At 34.2% G+C, this 22,342-nt stretch overlaps 3 protein-coding genes across 4 annotated transcripts; 2 read left to right on the forward strand and 1 right to left on the reverse strand.

Annotated features, from left to right (window-relative positions):
* The first annotated feature begins 782 nt into the window (after nt 1-782).
* LOC141843105 (uncharacterized) lies at nt 783-5,021 on the forward strand. The gene is made up of 7 exons (XM_074731134.1): nt 783-823; nt 970-1,102; nt 1,566-1,669; nt 2,354-2,498; nt 2,573-2,713; nt 2,851-4,776; nt 4,955-5,021. Exons 1-7 carry the CDS (start codon nt 783-785, stop codon nt 4,973-4,975), a joined length of 2,511 nt encoding a protein of 836 aa, XP_074587235.1. The 3' UTR covers nt 4,976-5,021.
* On the reverse strand, nt 4,912-14,545 carry LOC141843106 (26S proteasome non-ATPase regulatory subunit 12 homolog A-like). Its single transcript, XM_074731135.1, has 11 exons — nt 14,470-14,545; nt 14,001-14,189; nt 13,032-13,139; nt 12,822-12,926; nt 12,650-12,697; nt 12,370-12,551; nt 11,378-11,477; nt 11,195-11,307; nt 10,937-11,090; nt 10,768-10,845; nt 4,912-5,169 (listed from the first exon to the last, which is right to left on the reverse strand). Exons 1-11 carry the CDS (start codon nt 14,482-14,484, stop codon nt 4,951-4,953), a joined length of 1,311 nt encoding a protein of 436 aa, XP_074587236.1. The 5' UTR covers nt 14,485-14,545; the 3' UTR covers nt 4,912-4,950.
* A 1,453-nt stretch (nt 14,546-15,998) lies between these two features.
* LOC141843091 (putative ATP synthase 24 kDa subunit, mitochondrial) lies at nt 15,999-21,858 on the forward strand. 2 transcript variants are annotated; one of them, XM_074731121.1, is made up of 8 exons: nt 15,999-16,103; nt 17,084-17,186; nt 18,021-18,165; nt 19,370-19,480; nt 20,411-20,497; nt 20,571-20,630; nt 21,301-21,423; nt 21,575-21,858. In XM_074731121.1, the coding sequence occupies exons 1-8, from the start codon at nt 16,065-16,067 to the stop codon at nt 21,636-21,638; spliced, it is 732 nt and encodes a 243-aa protein (XP_074587222.1). In that variant the 5' UTR covers nt 15,999-16,064; the 3' UTR covers nt 21,639-21,858. The 2 variants fall into 2 exon arrangements, with proteins under 2 accessions (XP_074587222.1, XP_074587221.1); XM_074731120.1 differs by having other exon boundaries at nt 20,411-20,478; nt 20,556-20,630.
* The last annotated feature ends 484 nt before the right edge of the window (nt 21,859-22,342 follow it).

The raw sequence follows: 22,342 nt of genomic DNA on the forward strand, positions 1-22,342 counted from the left end.
TATAATTAAATGTTTTTGATTCTCATAAATAATGGATAATTTTGAATGTATTTACTAAGAAAATACGAATAAATGTTAGGCAGTTTTTAGTTAAAAAAATAGTGGATGGTTAAATTGAATTTGAAAAAAAATAGATAAACAAATCTGTTTGAAATTGTTTGGAGACAAGACAGATGGTCCAGGTCTGCATGATTTCAATTCGACCGGCCCGTTATTCGGAGACCATGGTTCGGTTCAAAATCAAACGGTCGATAATTTTAACGTTAGCGAGTCAGTGCGTTGGTCCACTAAAACACTAACTTTATTGACCTGCTTTTTGAACCATGCTATGCCACTGGCTTTACTACCGTTTCATTCCTCTCCTCCTACTTTTCATAAATTATATATTTTATCCTTTAATTAGCCATTGGTGGGAAAATTTCCCCCAGAATTTAGAGTCTAATTAAATATTTTATGTTTTATTTTTTTTTAAAAAATTATATATAAAATGAAAAATACATTTAACTCAGTGGTTGGTTTCACCAAATATGTTCCTTAAATTATTTTATTTTTCGAACGAAGGGTATTTTAGTTTAAAAAATGATATTTATTGGAGTAGTTTGAAATATAAAAATATTATTTGAATATTCACGTCGTAAAGGGTAAAATTGGAAATTACTCATTGACGAGTAGAAATAGCAGCAGCAGCAGCACTTGAGCTGTCCATTCTTCGCTTGCTCCACTACCTTCTGTAAAGGGGGTGCCCGATCTCTCCTTGGATTACGATCAACAGAGATAGAAAGATGTTCGATTGCTTAGTGGGTGGAAAATTCTCCGTCAGATGGTAATCTTGCATCCCCTGTTCTTTTCTTCCTCTTATTTTGGGCGATTCTATTGCTCTTGCTCGTTTTTCTTTCCGAGCACAAAAGAGATTGATTTGATGGTTTATTTACCATTTATTCGTGCAATGTTGGCCACGCTTGATTGCAGCAAGCACGCGGTGAAGCGTATAAGGTTGCGTATGGACGCGATCGTGAAGAAGAAGCAGGCCACGGTGAGGCTACTCAAGAAGGACGTCGCCGACCTCCTTGCCGCCGGACACGAGTCTAATGCCTTCGCGAGGGTATGCCTCTTCCAAGTTTCGTTTTCATGTTTTCCTTGATCAGCATCTTCCTCTCGTCTTTTGGAATTCGGTTATTAGTGGTTTTTGCTTAGACGGTTGCGTTTTTTCTGCTAAACAAGATGCAAAATTTTCACTGTGCTTGGTACTGGAAGTTGTTTCTTCGTCTGTTGGAATTGGGTCAGTAGTGGTTTTAACTGAGTTTGTTGCGTTTTCCTTTTCTTGCTAAACAAAATGTAAAAATTTTCACTGTGCTTGGTGGAAGTGGTTTTCAGTTTTCACTTGATTAGGGAATTATGAAACTTCTTGCCCTTTCTTTTCTCTATGCGTCTTCTTCAAAATAATGGAATCACTAGGGTTTCACTGCTCAAAAACTGCCAATTTTTTGGTGAATAATTTTAAATGAATTTGTTGAGCTTTTTCTAGTTTTTGTGTTGATTGTTTCTTCTTCTACTGCACGAAACAGATGGATGCACTCATATGTGATATAAACCGAGCATCTTGCTATGAAATGATTAATCGGTTTTGTGAGGTGGTCTTGAATCAGCTTCCAACCCTACAAAAGCTGAGGTACTAAGATAAACCTATTTTAGTTGTTATCCAGAATTATCAACATTGATAAATAGTTCCTCTTTCTTCTGATGCTAAATAACAGCCTTTGGCTTACTACTAATAGCTTGTTTGGTATGCTAATTCAAAGTGGATGAAGAGTTTACTTGTATGGTTATCTATTTTTTCAATTCAACTGCAATGCATATATTATGAGAAGAATGGTTCATGTACAAGCACAAATTCAAAAGAACATTATATGAGATTATAAATCTGAGGATTTAACTGGAAGCTTGCGTGAGAATCATCTTTGAAGCTCTTGAAGATGGCTTCCTTGAAGTCATATCATATTTGTTCTTGAGCATAATTCATGGATTAATCAGCCTTTACTTCAGGACTAGTCTCACTATTCCTACAGGATTTTGGAATTCTTCATTTTTGTTATACAGTGTTTCTTCTTATTGTATATTTCTAGTTCCAAAAACATCAATGAAGAAATCCTGATATTTGATACTCAGTTATTCAGTTTGTGTTAGCAAAAACAGAAATCTAATGAGGATCAAAAACGAAGAAATCCACCTAGTCAACATAAGCATCACACACATGAGAATTTACGAGAGTAAACATTTCAAGTGAAGGATTTTTCTTGCTACTCTATGCCTTTCATCTATTTATATGATGATCTGATTGTGTTTTCCTTCATAGAGAATGCCCTCAAGGAGCAATGGAGGCTGTGTCAACTCTTATTTTTGCTGCGGCTAGATTCTCTGATCTGCCAGAACTATGTGATCTTAGGCGTATGTTTACAGATCGATATGGGAGTCATATGGAACCATTTGTGAATGCTCAGGTGATTGTATGCCCTTTTCTAAATATTGTTAATGTTATTATCAGATTCTCATGATAGAGAATGGTGTTTTCCAGTTTGTTGAGAAAATTCAAAAGAAGGCATTTTCCAAGGAAAAAAAGTTGCTTGTGATGCAAAATATTGCAGAAGAGTTCTCTGTTAAATGGGATTCTTGGACATTTGAGCATAAATTATCTAATTCTCCTGCAACCAAATATGTGAGTCACAAAAGATACTGTATTCAATTTGAGTGGCTATAAAAGAAAATATTGTTAATTCATTATCCTTCATTTCTTGAATACATTTGTTTTTGAGCCGAATTACATTGGTTAAGAGTTTATTGTCTTAAATTCAGGAACAACCAAAGAGAGTTGCACTGCATCCTGTGGATGATGCAACTCCACTAGTAGCCAATAAAGGCAGAAAGGAGGAGACTTCACCAACAAAAAATGATGAGCTAACATCTATGGCTTTTGCAAGGCGGCACAGGCAAATAGAGTCGAAAGACAATTTGATGATTTCAACTGTTAGCACCAGTCAATCTGCTTCATTCAAGAAGACAAGAAAGACAATAGCTATTGAGATTGAAAATGTGGAACCAGATCTGACCAGTTCGGTGCTTCCTTCGTGTGGTAATCAAATAAGCAATCAGAAGTATGGGAATGCCATCGAGCCCATAGGTAGTTGGTACAATAAGGTAACAAAGGTACATGAAAAGGTGGATCCAAAAGGCTCTGAGAAGCAAGGAGTTTGCACAAACAGTAAATCAAGTGGGAGCAAAAGTAATAGCCAAGTGATGGAGAAGAGTAAAAATGGAAATGACTCGCAATATGATCATGTCGAATGGTTGGGTCATACGGAAAAGGGAAGAGATCCAAATGGATTTGTGGATCAAAAAAGTAGACCAACCAGAATGCCTCCACCTTATGTAAAACCAAAAGTCAATAGTTTTGTTACTGCTGTTCAAATGATAGAAAAACCGAGTTTTGCTAGCCCTGCCAAACCTTATGGCATTTGTGATGACCAGCAGAATGGAATCATTGGCGATACGGCAATGAAACCTAATGCTTTGCACAGGAAGTCACAGCATTTAGCAGTCAATAACATCGATGATAGAGTGTTCGCTGAAATAAGTGATGGGATCATTTATGATGATTACTACAGAGCCAAAACCCCTAGAGAAAGAAGAGGAAAACATAAGAGCAGGCAAACTTCTGGTATTGTCAGTGAGTACTGCAATGAGGGGAAAAAAATAAAGAGGCATCAATCCGAACCTATTGATGATCAAGTGGACAACAGAAGAGGACACAAAAGTAGGCATGTTATTGCCAGTGCTAATTCTGATTACTATAATGAAGAGAATACCATAAGTGGGCACCCAAGAGAACCTGTTGATATTGAGAAGATTGAAGGAAGAAGGCAAACAGGCAGGAAGAGTGCTAGCGCCATTGAGGACTACCATGGTGTGGGGAAGACCAGAAGTACACATTCATTCAAACACTTTGACGATGGATTGGACAACCGAAAACAATTCGCAAGTCGATACGGCACTGGTAACAATGGTTATTACTATGATGATGAGAAAGCTTTTGACAATGAGATGGACAACCAACAACAATATACAAGAAGGAATACCTACAATGAGTTCTATGACGAGGAGAACACACATCCAAGCGAACCCATTCATGAAAAGTTAGACAACCAGAGACGACACAGAGGCAGGAAGGATGCCAGTAAAAATGGTGCTTACTACAGTGAGGAGAAGACCACAACTAGACAAGCCAGAGAACATATTGATGGTCTGATGGATAACCGAAGGAGGCATACAGGATGGAAGAGTTCTAGTATAACTAGTGAGTTTTATGAAGAGATGGGCACTGCCATAGAGCATGACAAACTTACTGTTAGAACACCAAGCAGGTCTGAAAAGAGCCGGGGCAGACATAATGCTTCTATCTACGATGAGTATGATGATGAAGACAAAGTTATGGATAAGCTCTTGATTCATTACAGCAGAAAAGGAACACCAAAACACAAATCAAGGAGAAGCAGAACTCCGCTGAGGGATCATGTCCTCGATTCTGATCGACCAAGAGTATCTGCGCCTATTGAAAGAACAGTATCACTGTCACCTGAGCCAGTTAGACCTTGTGGAGATTCTAAGGTTCCTTCTCGAGCTGTGTCAATGCAGCCAGATTCGCGAAGTCCTAATGGAAGACGAGTACATCCCAAACTACCGGAATATGATGACTTAGCTGCACGTTTTGCCTTCTTAAAGAAGGTATGAGACCCCTCCTTGTAGTGCCATTCATGTAAGATGCATATTATTTTCTAGTTTGCAGTATTTGGTTGGCTTTAAAGCATGCATAGAATCCAAAAAGAGTCTCCCCGATCGGAAGGGGAGACCATGATCTATTTCTATGATTGTTTGAATCTAATAAATTGATGAATCAAACTAGACTTCCAGAGCAGCTTTGTGAACCATGGTCTCCTTATGTATCTGGTGGCAGCTCATCTCAATAAGGTCAAGTAGCTCTTTCAAATTCCTGGCCCATTCATTGAGGACGACATTGCTTTCATTGTGTGTTTGAAAGCACACGATTCCCATGGGCCGGTCGATCTTCGCAACTAGGGCTTTCGAGACAACCATGTCAGATAGATGCTTCTCCACCTCCTGAATGCAGAAGATACTTCAAATTAGGCACCAGATTTAAGAGCAAACTGTACCATTTTTTCAGGGAAAATAAAACTACATGAGTGAACAAAGGTCATTTGGGTTTGAAATGAGCAAGGAAAAACAGTTCTATGAGGTCTTCTTCTATACAACAATATCTAAGGAATGATTCATTCTAATTGATAAAAGGTCACCAATCCAGAACCAATCTTTGTCAAATGCATCTTATTATTTCAGATTATAAACAAATAGTGGACTGCCAGCGAAAGTATGTGAAAAAAAAAACAGAAAGATTTGATATATCCAAACTTAACCAAAAAAATTAGGATTCTTTTGGTTTTGGGCCAGATTTTGGAGATTCTATATTTTGCATTTCATGTTTAGGGTGGATTTTTGAATTTTTATATAAAACATGACACCCAGAGTGATATTATAATGCATACCATATATTTCATATCAGTTTTTTATATTATCGAATATGAAATTGTATATTAGATTAACTAAAATCTAGTTAAGTTTTCCTTCCCCTTCGTCCTTGCAAATTTTTATATACAGTTTGAATTGTTCATTTGCCTCTTTCGTCCCTTTTCCTTCCCACATTTGTTGTCTCTTCCAACATACTTTCTTCATTCCATAATATTCACAAAAGCTCCTTGTATGCTTCCTCCCCTATCTTCATCGTCATTTCTTTCACATTAGCTCGCTTCCCTTTTGTACATGTTTTGCTTCTGACATCCCTTATTAATAATTTCATTCATTTAAAATGATTAGGATCTATGTAAAACAGCAAATAAAATTCATTCTATAACACTTTCATTTAACTACTTGAAAGTTTTGATATTTAATGAGAAGAATTTTCTTTTTTCAGTTGATAATGGTGACTAATAGGTATTCTTGTTTTTTTTTAATGCACAATTTATAGTTTTAATATAGTTCTTAATTATAGGTCCTGCATTCAATTGCATAATTCTTACATAATTTTTATCATTATAGATTTCTATATCATTTTTTTCTAATTCTATAGTTTGAGAGTTTGTATAATATGATTAGTGGGGGAGAGAGAGATTTTGGTGCTTTATTACAACTTTATTTTTATTATTAATTATTAAATTTATTTTTTTTAACACTATATATATTTTTAATTTATTAAATAATTATTTTAATAAATTAAATTAAATTAATTAATGGTGATGGTAATAATGGTGATGGAGAGAGGTGGTAGTGGATGAAGAAATATGGTAGTGGATGGAGAGAGGTGGTGATAGATAGAAATGTTAATAGTGATAGTGATGTTAGTGTAGTGGTAGTAATGGTGATGTTGATAGTGATGTTAGTGTGATCGTGTAGTGGTAGTAATGGTGATGTTGATAGTAATAGTGGATGAAGAGAGATGGTAGTGGATGGAGAGAGGTGGTGATAGATGGAGATGTTGATAGTGATAGTGATGTGATAGATGGAGATGTTGATAGTGATAGTGATGTTAGTGTAGTGGTAGTAATGGTGATGTTGATAGTGATGTTAGTGTGGTCGTGTAGTGGTAGTAATGGTGATGTTGATAGTGATAGTGGATGAAGAGAGATGGTAGTGGATGGAGAGAGGTGGTGATAGATGGAGATGTTGATAGTGATAGTGATGTTAATGTAGTGGTAGTAATGGTGATGTTGATAGTGATGTTAATATGATCATGTATTGGTAGTAATAGTGATATTGATAGTGATATTAGTTTGGTCGTGTAGTGGTAGTAATGGTGATGTTGATAGTGGTAGTGGATGAAGAGAGGTGGTAGTGGATGGAGACAGGTGGTGATAGATGGAAATGTTGATAGTGATGTTAGTGTAGTGGTAGAAATGGTGATGTTGATAGTGATGTTAGTGTGGTCGTGTAGTGATAGTAATGGTGATGTTGATAGTGATGTTAGTGTGGTCGTGTAGTGGTACTAATGGTGATGTTGATAGTGGTAGTGGATGAAGAGAGGTGGTAGTGGATGAAGAGAGGTGGTGATAGATGGAGATGTTGATAGTGATAGTGATGTTAGTGTAGTGGTAGTAATGGTGATGTTGATAGTGATGTTAGTGTGGTCGTGTAGTGGTAGTAATGGTGATGTTGATAGTGATAGTGGATGAAGAGAGGTGGTAGTGGATGGAGAGAAGTGGTGATAGATGGAGATGTTGATAGTGATAATGATGTTAGTGTAGTGATAGTAATGGTGATGTTGATAGTGATGTTAGTGTGGTAGTGTAGTGGTAGTAATAGTGATGTTGATAGTGATGTTAGTGTGGTCGTGTAGTGATAGTAATGGTGATGTTGATAGTGATAGTGGATGAAGAGTGGTGGTAGTGGATGGAGAGAGGTGGTGATAGATGGAGATGTTGATAGTGATAGTGATGTTAGTGTAGTTGTAGTAATGGTGATGTTGATAGTGATGTTAGTGTGGTCGTGTAGTGATAGTAATGGTGATGTTGATAGTGATGTTAGTGTGGTCGTATAGTGGTAGTAATGATGATGTTGATAGTGGTAGTGGATGAAGAGAGGTGGTAGTGGATGGAGAGAGGTGGTGATAGATGGAGATGTTGATAGTGATAGTGATGTTAGTAATAGTGATGTTGATAGTGATGTTAGTGTGGTCGTGTAGTAGTAGTAATGGTGATGTTGATAGTGATGTTAGTGTGGTCGTATAGTGGTAGTAATGGTGATATTGATAGTGATGTTAGTGTGGTCGTGTAGTGGTAATAATGGTGATGTTGATAGTGATAGTGGATGAAGAGAGGTGGTAGTGGATGGAGAGAGGTGGTGATAGATGGAGATGTTGATAGTGATAATGATGTTAGTGTAGTGATAGTAATGGTGATGTTGATAGTGATGTTAGTGTGGTCGTGTAGTGGTAGTAATAGTGATGTTGATAGTGATGTTAGTGTGGTCGTGAAGTGGTAGTAATGGTGATGTTGATAGTGATGTTAGTGTGGTCGTGTAGTGGTAGTAATGGTGATGTTGATAGTGATAGTGATGTTAGTGTGTTAGTGTAGTGATAATGGTGATTAATGAATTATTTTAATAATTTATTTTATTAAAATTAATATACATTTATTTTAAATTTAAAAAATATATTTAAAGTATTATATTTATTAATTTAATAAATTATTTTATTAATATATAGAAAGAGTGTCGTTTTTAAAATATGAGGGGCGTTTTTAAAATTTAGGAGGGGTGTTTTATAAAATAATTATAAAATAATAATTATTTATATATAAAATAATTATTTATTAATAAAATTATTTATTACAATCGTTATTTATAAATAAAATAAATATTTATTATAATTATTTATAAATCACAAAATTAATTATAAAAATTATTATTTTATAAAATAATTATACAATAATTATTTATAAATAAAATAATTATTTATTATTACAATTAATAAATAAAATAATTATTTATTCATAAAATTATTTATTAATAAATAATTATAAAATAAATAAATAAATAATTATAACATAAATAATTTATTATTTATAAATAATAATTTATAAACTAAATACTAAAATCATTTAATTATTTATAAATAATAATTTATAATAATTATTTTTATATTATTGTACAATTATTTTTCCTATAGCTTGTCGTCACTCCTGTTATAAGACCTTTATATAGTCAAGCGATCCCTACCACAGTCTATCCGTCTTACTGTAGCTAATATTTATAAAACATATTCATAATTACTAATTATAATATAATAATATTATTATTAGTTTAATCTTACTATCACTGTAATATATATTCACTCGTGCTACGACCACTCTATATGTCGCTACTTCAGTTTATTCATTGTACTGTCTCTATCTTTTTCTTTTATTTCTTATTTTTTATTATTATATTTTTATTTTTATATTATTGTATCGGTAGATTGCCTTCGCTAATGATGCCACTACTCTAAATGGTCGAGCAACCATTCCCACCGACTTTTTATCGTACTGTAGCCCTTTTATTTTATTATATATTAACATTTATTTATATATTAAAATTTTATTTTTTATTTTCATTTTTAAACTTTTAATTTTTAATTTAATTTTAGTTTATTAAAAATTAATTATATATTAATTTTTTTATTTTATTGGGGAGAGAGATATTTTAGTGGTGGTGATGGGGGATGGTGGTGGTGTAGTGGTAGTAATGATGATGTTGAGAGTGATAGTGATGTTAGTGTGGTAATGTAATGGTAGTAATGGTGATGTTAATAGTGATAGTGATGTTAGTGTGATGGTGTAGTGGTAGTGATGGTGATGATGATGTTATTTTTTATTTTTCATATTTAATTTAATTTTCTTTTATTAAATAAATACTTATATATTAAAATTTTATTTTTAATTTTCTATTTAATTCGGATTTTATTAAAAAAATTATTATTTATTAAATTATTATTTTTTATTTAATTTAATTTATTTTTTATTTTTTAATTTAATGTAATTTTATTATTTTAAAAAATTATTTATATATTAAAATTTTATTTTATATTTTATATTTTACATTTTATTTTAATTTATTAAACAACTAATTTTATATTTAAATTTTATTTTTAATTTTTTAAATTCGGATTGTATTAAAAAAATATTTACATTTTATAATTTTATTTTTATTTTTTATTTATATTTTATTAAAAAATAAATATATATTAATTTTTTATTTTTTATTTTTTTTATTATATTAAAAATTAATTATATATTAAAATTTAAATTTTTTATTTTCATTTTTAATTTTATTAAAAAATTCATTCTATATTAAAATTTTATTTTTTATTTTTATTTTATTCAGATGTTATTAAAAAAATTTATATTACAATTTTATTTTTCATTTTTTATCTTTTATTTTTTATATTCAAATAATTATTTTTTAAAATAATTATAAAATAATTAATTATGAAGAAATTATAAAATAATTAATTAATTTTTAATTTAATTTAATTTTTTAATTTTTTATTATAAAAAAGGAATTAATATAACAAATCCAACATTCCTGAATTCTTTGAAATCCTCAAACATAAATTAAAAGAAACTTTGTAAGAAACCACCCCGATCCATGTCCAACCCTAACAATAGACATAAGCCCCAACTCCCTCAGCATCTTCTATATGCATCAAATTGTGGAATTGAACATTATATAAGATTATAATGCTAATAAAATCCAAATGTTTTAAATCATTTTTAAGTATGTTAAATATAGGTCCCTTTTATCTCCTCGAACCCTCATGACGTCAATTCTTAACAGATTTAACTTGTTTTGTGAGTCTATTTTAAATTGATTCCACTGTTTGATACCAATAAATTGTCTGTTTTATTTTTTCTGATTCTCCTAGAAATTCATCTTTAATTCCCGTCCTAAATCTGAACCCAAGTCTAAAGGTTTGCTTGGTATTGGTATCGAAGTATGATGGCATTGGAAAAATAAAATACAAGAGAGATCAGTGCGGAAAGATGGCATTGCTTTGCTTATGCAATAGAATTTCCAGGAAACAAGACCAAATACAAAGAAAATAAAGTAACTAACTTTTGAAAGATATATTTCAATAATCAATAATGTTTACGTAAAGACCAAGAAACAAACCTGTAAACTGAGGCATAGTATATCAGAGAGCCTCTTTAAGGTCATCCTCGAATAGAACACGGATACCACGAATATATTCTGAAAATAAGACACAAAATTAAAAATTCTTAACATCAAAAGAATACTGAGAATGCAACGGAAAGTACAGTAGTGATTAGGAGGTATTTACGTGTTCGATGATCCTCAGCTTTAGATCTTCTTCTGCCCTTGGAACCAAAGCGCCGCCAGGAAGATATTTCTCAAATTCAAACTCATGCTTGTACGTCTCCCACAGACTTGCCCAATGAATAACATCCATTGTCACTAGCGGCCGCAACAAATAACTAGCATGGTGGACAGCAAAGGAAACAGGAATATGAAATTATATTAGAGAACGATCCAGCTAACAGATGTCAGCAACAATCAAGCAACAGATAGATATCCGTACTAAAAGGAAGGAAGTTCATAAAGATTTCTGTCCTCAAGAATAGAGAAGAGCAGACTTGATTGCATAGGCTCATGTGATGATAACACCAAGTACCAGCAAACTTTTCTAAGCACCTATATGGAGATCAACCATAAGAGTAATATGAAGCATTGTCTGAGAGAAACCAAAAAAAACAAAGATTACCGGAGCCCATTGTGTTGCGTCATTTTTCATAGATAGAATGCCATATATTTCCTTGTAACTTCGGCAAATCTCTAAATAATTATTGTTATGAGAATGATAGCTGCACCAGGATCAGGTAAAATTTTAATCTTTAGTTATTGATTAGATATGTACGATGTAAACACAAAAGAATCACAATCAAAGAAATAAACAAGCAAATTTGAGGGGGAACACTATCTTCCTAGGAGCATTCATATCCTATTCTTTCCTAGTCACGAAGACAAGAAAGAGTTTTGAGGAAGCTCTTTGACAAGCATACAAAAACCATTTTTCACCATTATAAAGCAAGATCCAATTGCTAATCCCAAATAGATGGGCTTACAGCTGGTGATTGCCGTGCAAAATAAGATTTAAAGATGAAACTCCAAGTTCAAGTACTTGATGCAGAATAACAATTAAAATATCCTAGCAAACTAGGAGAGAATTTCTTATATCCAACAAAAGTTTTTCCTCTGAGGGTATACCTGGGTCTGGTTGTTCCATAACAAATGTTGCAATTCCAAAAAACATTTAGTTAAGATACACATATGATTATCACCTCATGAACATGTGTGCCTTTAGTTAATTTTTTGATTAACCTAGAAGTGCCAGACTAAAACAAATAGAAATGTACTCTAATACTGTATTAATTCTCAAATTTCAAACACCTTCAATGATCTTTTTACAGATTAGAACATCTGAGCATGTTTTAGAAAATGTCAATTAACATATTTGTTTGTATTGGTTAAGGCAATTGGGTATTCATGCATGTGAGAATACCATAGTATCCTGTTAAATTTGGATCAGGTCTCAGAACATAACAAAATATTTTCCAATATCCTGGGCCAGCCAAAAAGATCATTTAAAAAACTATTAGACATCCTTTTATAAATTGAAAAGGGATGACTAGTTGAAATATATGTAAATGATTAAAAAATAATGCACCAGTTTATTTAACAGGCAAGAGGAGTTACCGAATCATAAGCTCATAGTAACTGCGCTTCAGCGCCAATAGGAAATTTATATCTGCAGGTGCATCTTCCACAACGCTTGACTCCATTCCCATTAAAGCATCCGTACAAAACATTCGAGGATTGATTTTTCTTGACAGAATTTGTGCATTCACATAATCTTGACAATCTAAGCGCAATCGAAGCTGGAATTGTTTTCATTATAAAGGGTTATAAGCAACAAAGATTATGCCAGCAACTGGAATTCAATTATTAACATGAACAAGCTATTATACTCTCATACTTGTTCAAGAATGAAAGCAATTTTGTCCTTTGCTCCAAAAGCCTCCACCTAATAAAAACACCATGAAATAAATTAATCAATTCTGCAAGAAATAATATACTCAATAAGAAACAGGAAATGTGAAACAACAAAGTCTGGTCTGAATTAAGATTCATATTATGCCTAAACTTACAGCAATTTCTTGCATCAAATCGGCCGCCTCACGAATAAGGCCTTGCTCTTCTTTAATCTTTGCAAGTCCTATAATCAAACGAGCTCTCTCTATCTCAACATACGTCTATAAAAGGGTTGACAAAAGAGCTTCATAGCACCAATGAAGAATACTGCAGGTTTACCAAATACCCGTAGTGAAGTTTAGCTAAAATGAGAATGGATCATTTACCTTCCCAGCTGAGACATTGTTCAAAGTTTGGATTAACTCTATGCGAGTATCTATATCAGGTGTATGGTCAATGTATTGCATTGCTTTCTGCACCATGGCAGTTACAGCCTGTATCAAAAAAGAAGCAAAAATGAATATATTATAAACCAGTCATGGTTACACGGCCATCAGTAGCTTATTTCCATTAAGAGAATGGATATAGAATATTCATTCAATGAATGATTCATGCATAATTGAGTTCAAAAAGCTGGCAATCAAAAGCACAAATGTACAATAAAGATATGGATAAGCAACTTGAAACTAATATAATTGTTGACACAAGTAACATAAGTTATTTCCTCAATGGGGTATGGACAAAAGATATGGTTTAGAAAAAAAAAAAAGAACCAAAGCCAAAATAGTAGGATCAGTCATCGCACAACCTTCACATTTTGCATCATACTATAGATAATGCAGGGTGTGATGAAGCAAATTTTCATGGTTTTGCAATTCTATTCTTATAGTCAACGTTTGCTTCTTCATGGCCTGCAGTTTCAATTGAGTGATCCTTGTGTCTGCGACTTTATATATGATAGGAGTAACTTAAGTACCAAGTCGAGTTGCAACCATATCAAGTATCATCACAATAGATGATTACTGACACATTGCACAGCGGCAAAAGTTGACCTGGAGTTTACAAAATAGGCATTTACAATTGCTATGTGCATTTGACAACATGTGATCTCTACCAGTAATGATTATTTCTTATAGAAAAGCACATCATAATTTCCTAGGAGATAACATTGTAGAGAGAGTAAAAGATCCAATGTTTTCTATTTATCAATCTTGGATAAACAGAACAATATCGCAAAAGAAGGATATCTTTATACCTATTAACATTTTGTAAGAATTCATCAGGCACAGCAACCAGATAGCATAATTGATGCATTAAGCAAATAAGAACGTAATCTACAAAACTAAGGAACGTACTTGCTGAAATTGCCCTCTTCGCTTTGACAGAAGAACAATCTGATCGTTCAGTGTCTTCCATGCGCGTGCTTTATAGCAAAGCTCCACAATATCAATGACAGCTTTCTTCGTTCCAGCCTGATCACCAGCAAGCCTCATTTGCTTCTCCACGTTCAACAAAGAATCTATCGCAGCATCAAGGTTCTCTTCCTACATTGCGGAAGATTTAACTCAGTAATTAGCCACGGACACGCGCCTTTTGTCTTAGACACAGCAAGCTCATCTCGGTAAAATTTATCCCAAAAACATGAACATATAATAAGAAGATCCCAAGGCGCCACACTGCCAAGATTTCAGTATCTTCCAAAGTCGAAGAACAAATGAAACAAAAAGATCCAAAACCTGCTTCTGCTTTCATAAAACAAAACGGAAACAAATGATCAAATCCTCGATGACGAAGATTCGGTCGAGCGATCGAGGAGCAGCTTACCATGTTCGCGGTCATTTCAGTTGTCGTGCAGATCTGAACCCTAAAGATCGGCAGAGTGAGAGAGGGAGGAGAAGGAGGCGAGACGGCACCGATCTAAGGAATCGACTACGGAAAAAGGGTGAAGCGAGATTTCTTGGGCACCAATCCGACGAAATTGATTTGGATTTCGGACGAATGCAACCGCCGAGTGTCTCTGTAACGGCGGTTGAATGTTTTAGCATTCGCTTGAAGCGCCCTGATATATGGAGTTCGCTACATGTAACACTGATATATGGAATTCGCTAAATTATCAAATCGCTCTGATATATGGACCGATATAATTGGGGAGTAAGAGTTTATTTATATTTATTTAATATGAAATTTGATATCCCGCGCGACTTATCCTATGCTATCCGTGCGCAACCGACCCACCGCCGCTGCCGTTGCCCCATCTGGCCACTGTCGTCCGCCGCCTCAGGCACGATCGACGTGCCGCTCGCAGCACTCCGTCCGATGGCGGATTCCTGCCGTGATTTGGTTGTCAGTGTCGGGTGTCGGATTCTGACCAAATCGCGGTTGGATTCCGGCCAAATCACGGCCGAAGATCGCCCGAGGCACGCCGGTCCTTACTCGGGGCGGTCTCCGACCGTGATTTGATCGGAATCCGACGTCCGACACTACCAACCGCATTTCCGATCAAATTCATCGAATTCCTACCACTATTCAGCTGGAATCCGCCACCGGACAGAGCGTCGGTGAGCGGCACGTCGATCGCGCCCGAGGCAGCGGATGACGGTGGCTGGACGGGGCAACGACAGCGACGGTGGATCGGATGTGTCGCGCACGGGTTACACGAGATAAGTCGTGCAGGAGATCAGTTCTCTATAATTAAATAAATAAAATTTAAATTATTTATTAAATTAAATATATAAATTTAAACATATATATTTTAAATTCATAAAGATTCTTTCTGATCAAATTTATAAATAGATAAAAAAAATTCTCATAATAAATAAAAAAGTTTACCGATCAAATAAATTTAAAATATAATAATTTTAAATAATTAAATAAATTCAAAGTAAGAGTTCGATACTATTTAAATGGATTAAATTCATACTAAACTTAATCAAGCTTAAATTTATAAAAAAAATAAAGCCAAATTCAAATATTTGTTATAACAATTTAGTTCGTCTTATTAAATAAATTTAAATAATATAAAATTCTAAGATAATCCCAACTAAACATTAAACGGAGACATATAAAAAAGTAGAGTTTTTTATAAACCTACAATTCAATTCTATATTTATATATGATTCCCAATCTGATAATTTCAATGGCCTAATTGCTTATTTTTTTAATCTCGGGGAGAAATTTGGAATTTGCCCTGAACCGGCTCAATGCGCGATCAAGTCGGGTGCCGAGCCGATCTACTCCGCCACTGGGCCGGTCTCCCTCATCTTCAACCGCACGATGTTGATCCAACGGATAACATGTCAGCTCAGTTATCATATTAATCTCGCCTGGCAACGGGCGATCGTCGCAGTGGAAGGCGCACATCACAGCGAGGGAATCGATCCATAGCAACCAAAGCCGGACTAGGAGCCGCTGCAGCCGCCATGGCGATGGTTTCTCGTCTCCTCTCTCGATCCCGACAGGTATACCATCGCATCCTGCTGTCGTTCTCGTTCATCTCGATCGGCGTTCCCCCATGTTTGGAACCCTAATTCGCGTTCTTTCGCTTGGTTTCGGTGGAACCAGCAGATCTCATCCGATCTGATCGATGTAGATTATCGTTTTCATTATTTCCGTTTTGTCTATTTTTATAGCTTTTACAATCAGTTTCCGTCGTTGTGGTTTTTGGGCTTTGATCTTTTGACATCTCGAAACCCTAGGTGTATGCTGTGATCTAGCATCTATGTAGTTTTGGCTATTTCTTGAGATCGTCTTTTTGTTTTTTTTTAACTGTGGGATTGGGGTTGAAACAATAGCGTTTTTATTGCGATAATGTTGCAGAATTGTCACGGCACGATCAATTTACATTCTTTGCAATGTAGTTTGAGGTTTGAGTCTATATATAGAGATCTTCTAATGAAACCAATGGTAACAAAATTTCTGAACGGTTGTGTGATTTGTACTAATAAAAACATCATCTTTGTATCTGCACCAACTATTTGTGTAAGCTACATGGATGATATTCCTCCATTTAGATATACGCTGAGGTTTGACTCCGTGCAGACTAATGTTCTGATAAAACAGAGGATGCCTAAACTTCTAAACCGTGTTATGTAGTAATATCCATCATCATGTTTGTTCGAATTATTTGGGTTGGCAACATTAATCCTCTCCCTCAGTTGAGATCTATACAAGGCTGATGTAAACTAACATCAGGATCATTGCACTGAAAAAACTACCCTCATTGCTTGGTCATGCCAGCAAATCTGGCCTGGTAACTCAAACTTCTCTTACATGCCAAATGCCCATTTTTTTACTTATATTCTTCTGTTCCTGGAGACTTATAAGTTGTATTTTAGTTTTTTAAATTAGTTATATATCCTTCTGCTTTCAAATATAGACTACACTAAGTTCAAGAAATTGGCAATACTATATGATCGTAATTATTGATTTACTTTTGCAGTTATATGCTGGTCAGATATTTTTTCAGCACGATCATGGAATGCCTGTCCGATCCTATGCAAAAGAAGCTTCAGCTTCTAATCTGCCACCATTGAAAGGAGATGGTAACATCTGTACTGCTATGCTGCTCTTCATGCTTCTTTGAAGTATTTCTGTATATCTATTCCTCAGTTAAGCTTTTATAATCTAGAATGGATGCCTGACTAGTGTTTCTAGATTTCTGTTTGATGGTCATTTCACTTTTACCACACAACCTTCATTCTAGCTCTTGCTTGAGCCAATAATCCATGTCATGACTTTGAGTTGGCTTATAATTCCTATTTTCCCTAGATTGGGGATTGCTGTTACTGTATCCTGTACTCTCTAAATATAGAGAGAAAATTGGCCTTGCAATGGCAATGTTTAGTATTATAACCATGTTGAGTGTTTACAAATTACAACCATGCATGTGTACAGCCAACTAATTGGTTTGTGGTATGTTTCTTATGTTCATTTTAACTGACATTTGTCACTTCTCAAAACACACCAAAGGAGACCTCTCGGACACCAGATACAATGTTAATAGCTTTAAACATTTTTGTCCCAACTTCGACAGGACATAATTGATTTAAAATCCTAAAGACTCTTAAACAGAAAATATGGTCAGAATAGGATTCCGGAGACTCACTAGTTATCCCAAAATAACAATATTACCTGACAGCTAGATATTTGGCAATTAAAACTAAAGCAATATCCTATTAGCCTGCTGACCAAGGGCTATTGATTTGCCTTCTGCTTTTCAAAATCATATGGGAATGAGTTAGGTAATTCAGTTGCTCAAGTAATTATCTTGTTAAGTTGGTGTGTGCTCAACTTTTTTAGGCTGTGTTTGGGCTGCTAAACAATTTTGTTAGTCTACATCCATTTACTCATTACCTCAATTACTTATGTGTTTGAAGAGATGCTGAGGAACATCTTTTATGATGTCAAAAACAAATTTGAAACTGCCTTCAGTGTGCTTCGTAAGGAAAAGATCACTATTGATCCTGATGACCCAGCAGCTGTATCCCAATATGCCAAAGTCATAAAAACCATAAGGGAAAAGTAAGTTTTTTCCTTTTGAAGCACTATTTTTGTGTAGCACGTGCTCCCTGTCTGCAAAGATGTGATTTTTTCCTTTTTCGTTTGATATTCGTTGTGTTTTATTTTATCCTGAATTCAGGAGTTATTTTATGTGATGCTTAGTTACACAAGATAGTTCTTCAATTTCAGATGCGTTTAAAGATTGTTTGTTAGATAATTTTGTAGTTTTGTTTCTTATCTCATCATGGTCATTCCATATATGTTCTGGTTTGTTCTGTGTACCCTGTAAAATCTTGTACATTCTATTGTAACTATTCATATATGTTTTGGCTTGTTCTGTGTACCCTGTAAAATCTTGTACATTCTATTGTAACTATTCATATGCCACATCAAGCGGACTAATATTTTAGGATGTTATGACTTGTGAACTAATGCATTGAAATGGCCAATATTCTTGCTGTGCTAACAGTCAATACCAATGTGATTGTATTGCAGGATAACCTTATGACAGTTGCCCCTGTAGAGATATAGTTCTGTAATAAACCAAAGGATCTAGAATAATGCACACAGATTATGAATGTTTCTAACCCATATTATACAAGATATATTGCTCTTGCTAATGTGAACTGAAAGGTGATATCAATATAAAATCCAAATATACTAGTGGCATATCCATAATTAGCACATTTGTCATATCTAGCAATTCCATATCAAGATCAATCTCATCGTCAATATTGTTACTCTCAAATATTCAAAGGTGGCATTTCCATTTCTTCATCAGAAAAGATACCTTGCTGTTTCTGCCCTGCTAAGTGTCAGATATATGTTCCAATTAGGATAAATTTTCTGTAAAAGGATTGTGGTGCTTTCTGATGAATGGTAATTTGTTTCATTATTTCTTTCAACATGCAACCCAACCAATATACTTAAATTGACAAATTGAATGTTATACACTAAAAGGTTTTCATTAAGTCCATTGACTTTCTAATATTTGTCTTGTATATGGAAATATGAGAAATAATGATTTGATCTTCAACTATTCAGTTGAGGCTCCAACACATGGTTTTTACATTTCATCTCTCTTGTAACCTATAAAATGCAATTTTGAATCTGTCACAATGTAATGCTGTACAAGGTTCCTTGTATTTTTAATATATTTGCCTGCATTTTCAATCTGCTATTATTTGTTTTTGTTTAGTAACTTGAGTGATTTGTTATCCTGCAGAGCTGATCTGTTATCAGAATCACAGAAAATTAAGTACGCAATTGATCTACAGACACAAGACATTCCTGATGCTCGAACATATCTGTTAACACTACAGGAGATACGAATCAAGTATATAGTACTTTTGGATGCCTTTTCAGCACAGTTGGTCAATACTATGATAATTACCTAATGCATTAGTCTTTGTTGATTTTGTTGTTTCTCATGATAATATTTGGTATTAATGTTTGCTTCTGTTATGCACATGTTAAGCTAGAAATTATTTTACTTCTAGGGTTGTATCTCATCATTCTGAGAAATTAACTTGAATTAAATATTGTTGAACGAGACAACTGCTAACAGAGAAATGAGTTCAACACCCAATAACGCTTAAAGTACTATCTTAACCATTCAACCTGTTTTTATCTGATCATGTCAAGATTGCATTGCTTTAACAAACAATTGGTGACTGGTGAGTCTTAATTGATACCATTCAATAGGAAGTCAATATGATAAAGATGATATTGTGAAAAATAAAAGGTTGCAAAAAATCCTTGTAATCATTAATCAATAGTTCGAGAGGCATATTGATTGTTGCTTGTATGCAATATATTCTTTATAGATCAAACTAATAGTCAGCACATCCCATCTTTTATTTGCCTTAGGTACGGAAATAGCACCTTGAGCAACATTCATGTTTACCAATAATACTTTTTATTTTCATATTTTAAAATCTTTTTTGCCATACTTGTTTGTTAACAAATGGAGTATTGCCTTGAGATGGAAAGTAGGAACCACCAAGTTTTTATCTTGGATCGTGGAGATCATCCTTTCTTGCAATGGTTAATTTTTGAAAGTTCAGAAGCAACAAAAAATGGTTTGTTAAGATACTAGGAGGCAGTGGAGAAGTTTACTGAACTTGTGTTTGTTCTGATTATAGCTAAATGTTATTCCTTTCACTGCCTCTTTTTTGTACATGTAATTGCTTGTAAATACTGTTACTTTTATTTCACGTCATGATCACTACTATCCTTTATATGATATTACAATTGGCTTTCACAGGAATGGCCTTGCAGATGATATTGGTGCTGAGCCTTTGATGATGGAAGCTCTGGAGAAGGTTGAGAAAGAGATTAAAAAGCCACAGGAATGGCCTTCAGATGATATTGGTGCTGAGGATGATGGAAGCTCTGGAGAAGGTTGAAAAAGATTAAAAAGCCACTGCTCAGGTCTCAAAAAGAACATGGCTTCTCTTGGCTGAGTTTGACAAGGTCAACAAAAAGTGAGTGTAGTATCTGTATTATGCCAATAATAGCTTTCAGTTCTTTTTCCTTTGTTCTTTTGACTAGCTTGTTGCTTGCTTCTGCATATTGTTGATATTCCTCTTTGAAGGTTTCAAATTTGTTATCTTGACATGATACTGCAGTAAAATTCTACTTATTACTACTAACAATATAGTTTGCTACATTCAAATTCTATCCAATCAAAAGGAAGCTGTAACATAGAGATGTTGTCAGATGTATGGGTGTTCTTTCACATACTAGGAGATACCCTACCTGGTGTTCTTTAACATACAGGGGCATACTTTAAATTGGCCAAAATAGTTTCAAATTAAGCCAATGGACTCAACCTAAACTCAATTAGCTGCTTAAAACTTCTAAAGTTTGAATTACTGGTTGGGTTCAACTTAATTAGCTGATAAAACTATAACTAAATTGTGAAAAAATATTGAATAAAATTAAATACATAGTAGTTGCAAGCTTCCTTTTGGCATTTAACTTATTTTCTTATGATCTTGGTGGTTTATGTACCATGGAAGTTACTGAAAAGTCTACTCTGTTAGTCTAACCCCGTTGGGCAATTTTCCTAGTCAGTCTAATCTATGTACAAGTAAAGGATTGATTGTTATTTTTGTTTATATTATGAATCCTAATTTCTTAAACTTGAATTAGGCTGGGAATTAAGAAGGAAGACCTTCCAAAGTACGAAGAACAATTGGAACTTAAAGTCGCTAAAGAGGATTTGGTTGGTCTGAAGAAGGATGCTATTGAAGCAATGGAGACCCAGCTTAAAAGGTCTCTCACTATAACTTAAGTAAAACATGCAACTATTTCATCGTCTCATATTATTCTTCTAGTTTTTCTTCATGTTCTTTTTGGAAAAAAAAATCCTGTAAAGTGATCTTTTTTTTTTAGAGTACATTGATCACTCAGGAATCTCTTGCAGGGAGGAATTCAAGGATGAGGAGATGGTTGATGTCAAATCTCTGGATATTAGAAACTTTTTCTAAGATAAAGTTTCTAATATTATTGCCTAAACCCTGAGGCTTCGCTTTCTTTTGTCCCATGATGTCTCCTTATTTTATCCAAATAATGCTAAACACTTGAGGTGCACGCAAACAGAGACGACACCATGGCGTGTATGTGTGCGTGCACAGAAGATTCGAAAAACTGCAGTTCAACGTACTTCTGCAATTCTCTTGTTTATAAGAAAATTGCTTTTCTTGTGAATCGGTGCATTCTGTGAATCTTGCTCTCAAGAATGTGGTTTGTTAGCAGGTACGAAAAATCAACGAGTCTATTCTTCGCATGGGATTTGGACAAATTTCAATTTCCATTTGTTGGCTGAGTATGTTTTCTAAGAGAATTAACCATTTCAAAGAAAGAGAAGTGTTAAATTTCTCTAAACCAATCCCGGAATTCTCTTATGGTTATTTTGGATGGTTTATCATGATCATGCACTTGGTGGTGTGTGAGTGCCTGCTCGAGAGTAGAGGTCCTTCGCTAGGTTTGACCTGATATGGTCTGGCTTCTAATCACCCTTGAATCAGTTTGACTCCATATGATTTTAGGTTGTGTCTGTAATACCGGAAGTTTATGGCTTGTGACAGCGTAATTTGTGATTTGGTGCTAGGGGTGTAAACGAATGAATAATATGAAAATACTAATAATTGAATTTAAATTTGAAATATATATATGATATTTAAATTTAAAA

This window comes from Curcuma longa, chromosome 12 (genome assembly GCF_044706935.1).
Source record: "Curcuma longa cultivar G26 ecotype Majalengka, Jawa Barat chromosome 12, ITB_CL_G26_1.1, whole genome shotgun sequence".
Classification (NCBI taxonomy): domain Eukaryota; kingdom Viridiplantae; phylum Streptophyta; class Magnoliopsida; order Zingiberales; family Zingiberaceae; genus Curcuma; species Curcuma longa.

Bases quoted from the DNA above. Each gene is read 5' to 3' on its own strand.
- LOC141843105 (XM_074731134.1), top strand. From the start codon at position 783: ATGTTCGATTGCTTAGTGGGTGGAAAATTCTCCGTCAGATG. The intron at 2,499-2,572 runs GTGATTGTATGC...GGTGTTTTCCAG, and splicing joins AACCATTTGTGAATGCTCAG to TTTGTTGAGAAAATTCAAAA. The intron at 4,777-4,954 runs GTATGAGACCCC...GAATCAAACTAG, and splicing joins GTTTTGCCTTCTTAAAGAAG to ACTTCCAGAGCAGCTTTGTG.
- LOC141843106 (XM_074731135.1), bottom strand. The intron at 12,698-12,821 runs GTAAGTTTAGGC...TGTTTTTATTAG, and splicing joins ATTTGATGCAAGAAATTGCT to GTGGAGGCTTTTGGAGCAAA. The intron at 11,478-12,369 runs GTAACTCCTCTT...ATCCTGGTGCAG, and splicing joins TACTATGAGCTTATGATTCG to CTATCATTCTCATAACAATA.
- LOC141843091 (XM_074731121.1), top strand. From the start codon at position 16,065: ATGGCGATGGTTTCTCGTCTCCTCTCTCGATCCCGACAG. The intron at 18,166-19,369 runs GTAAGTTTTTTC...GTTATCCTGCAG, and splicing joins ATAAAAACCATAAGGGAAAA to AGCTGATCTGTTATCAGAAT. The intron at 19,481-20,410 runs GTATATAGTACT...TGGCTTTCACAG, and splicing joins CTACAGGAGATACGAATCAA to GAATGGCCTTGCAGATGATA.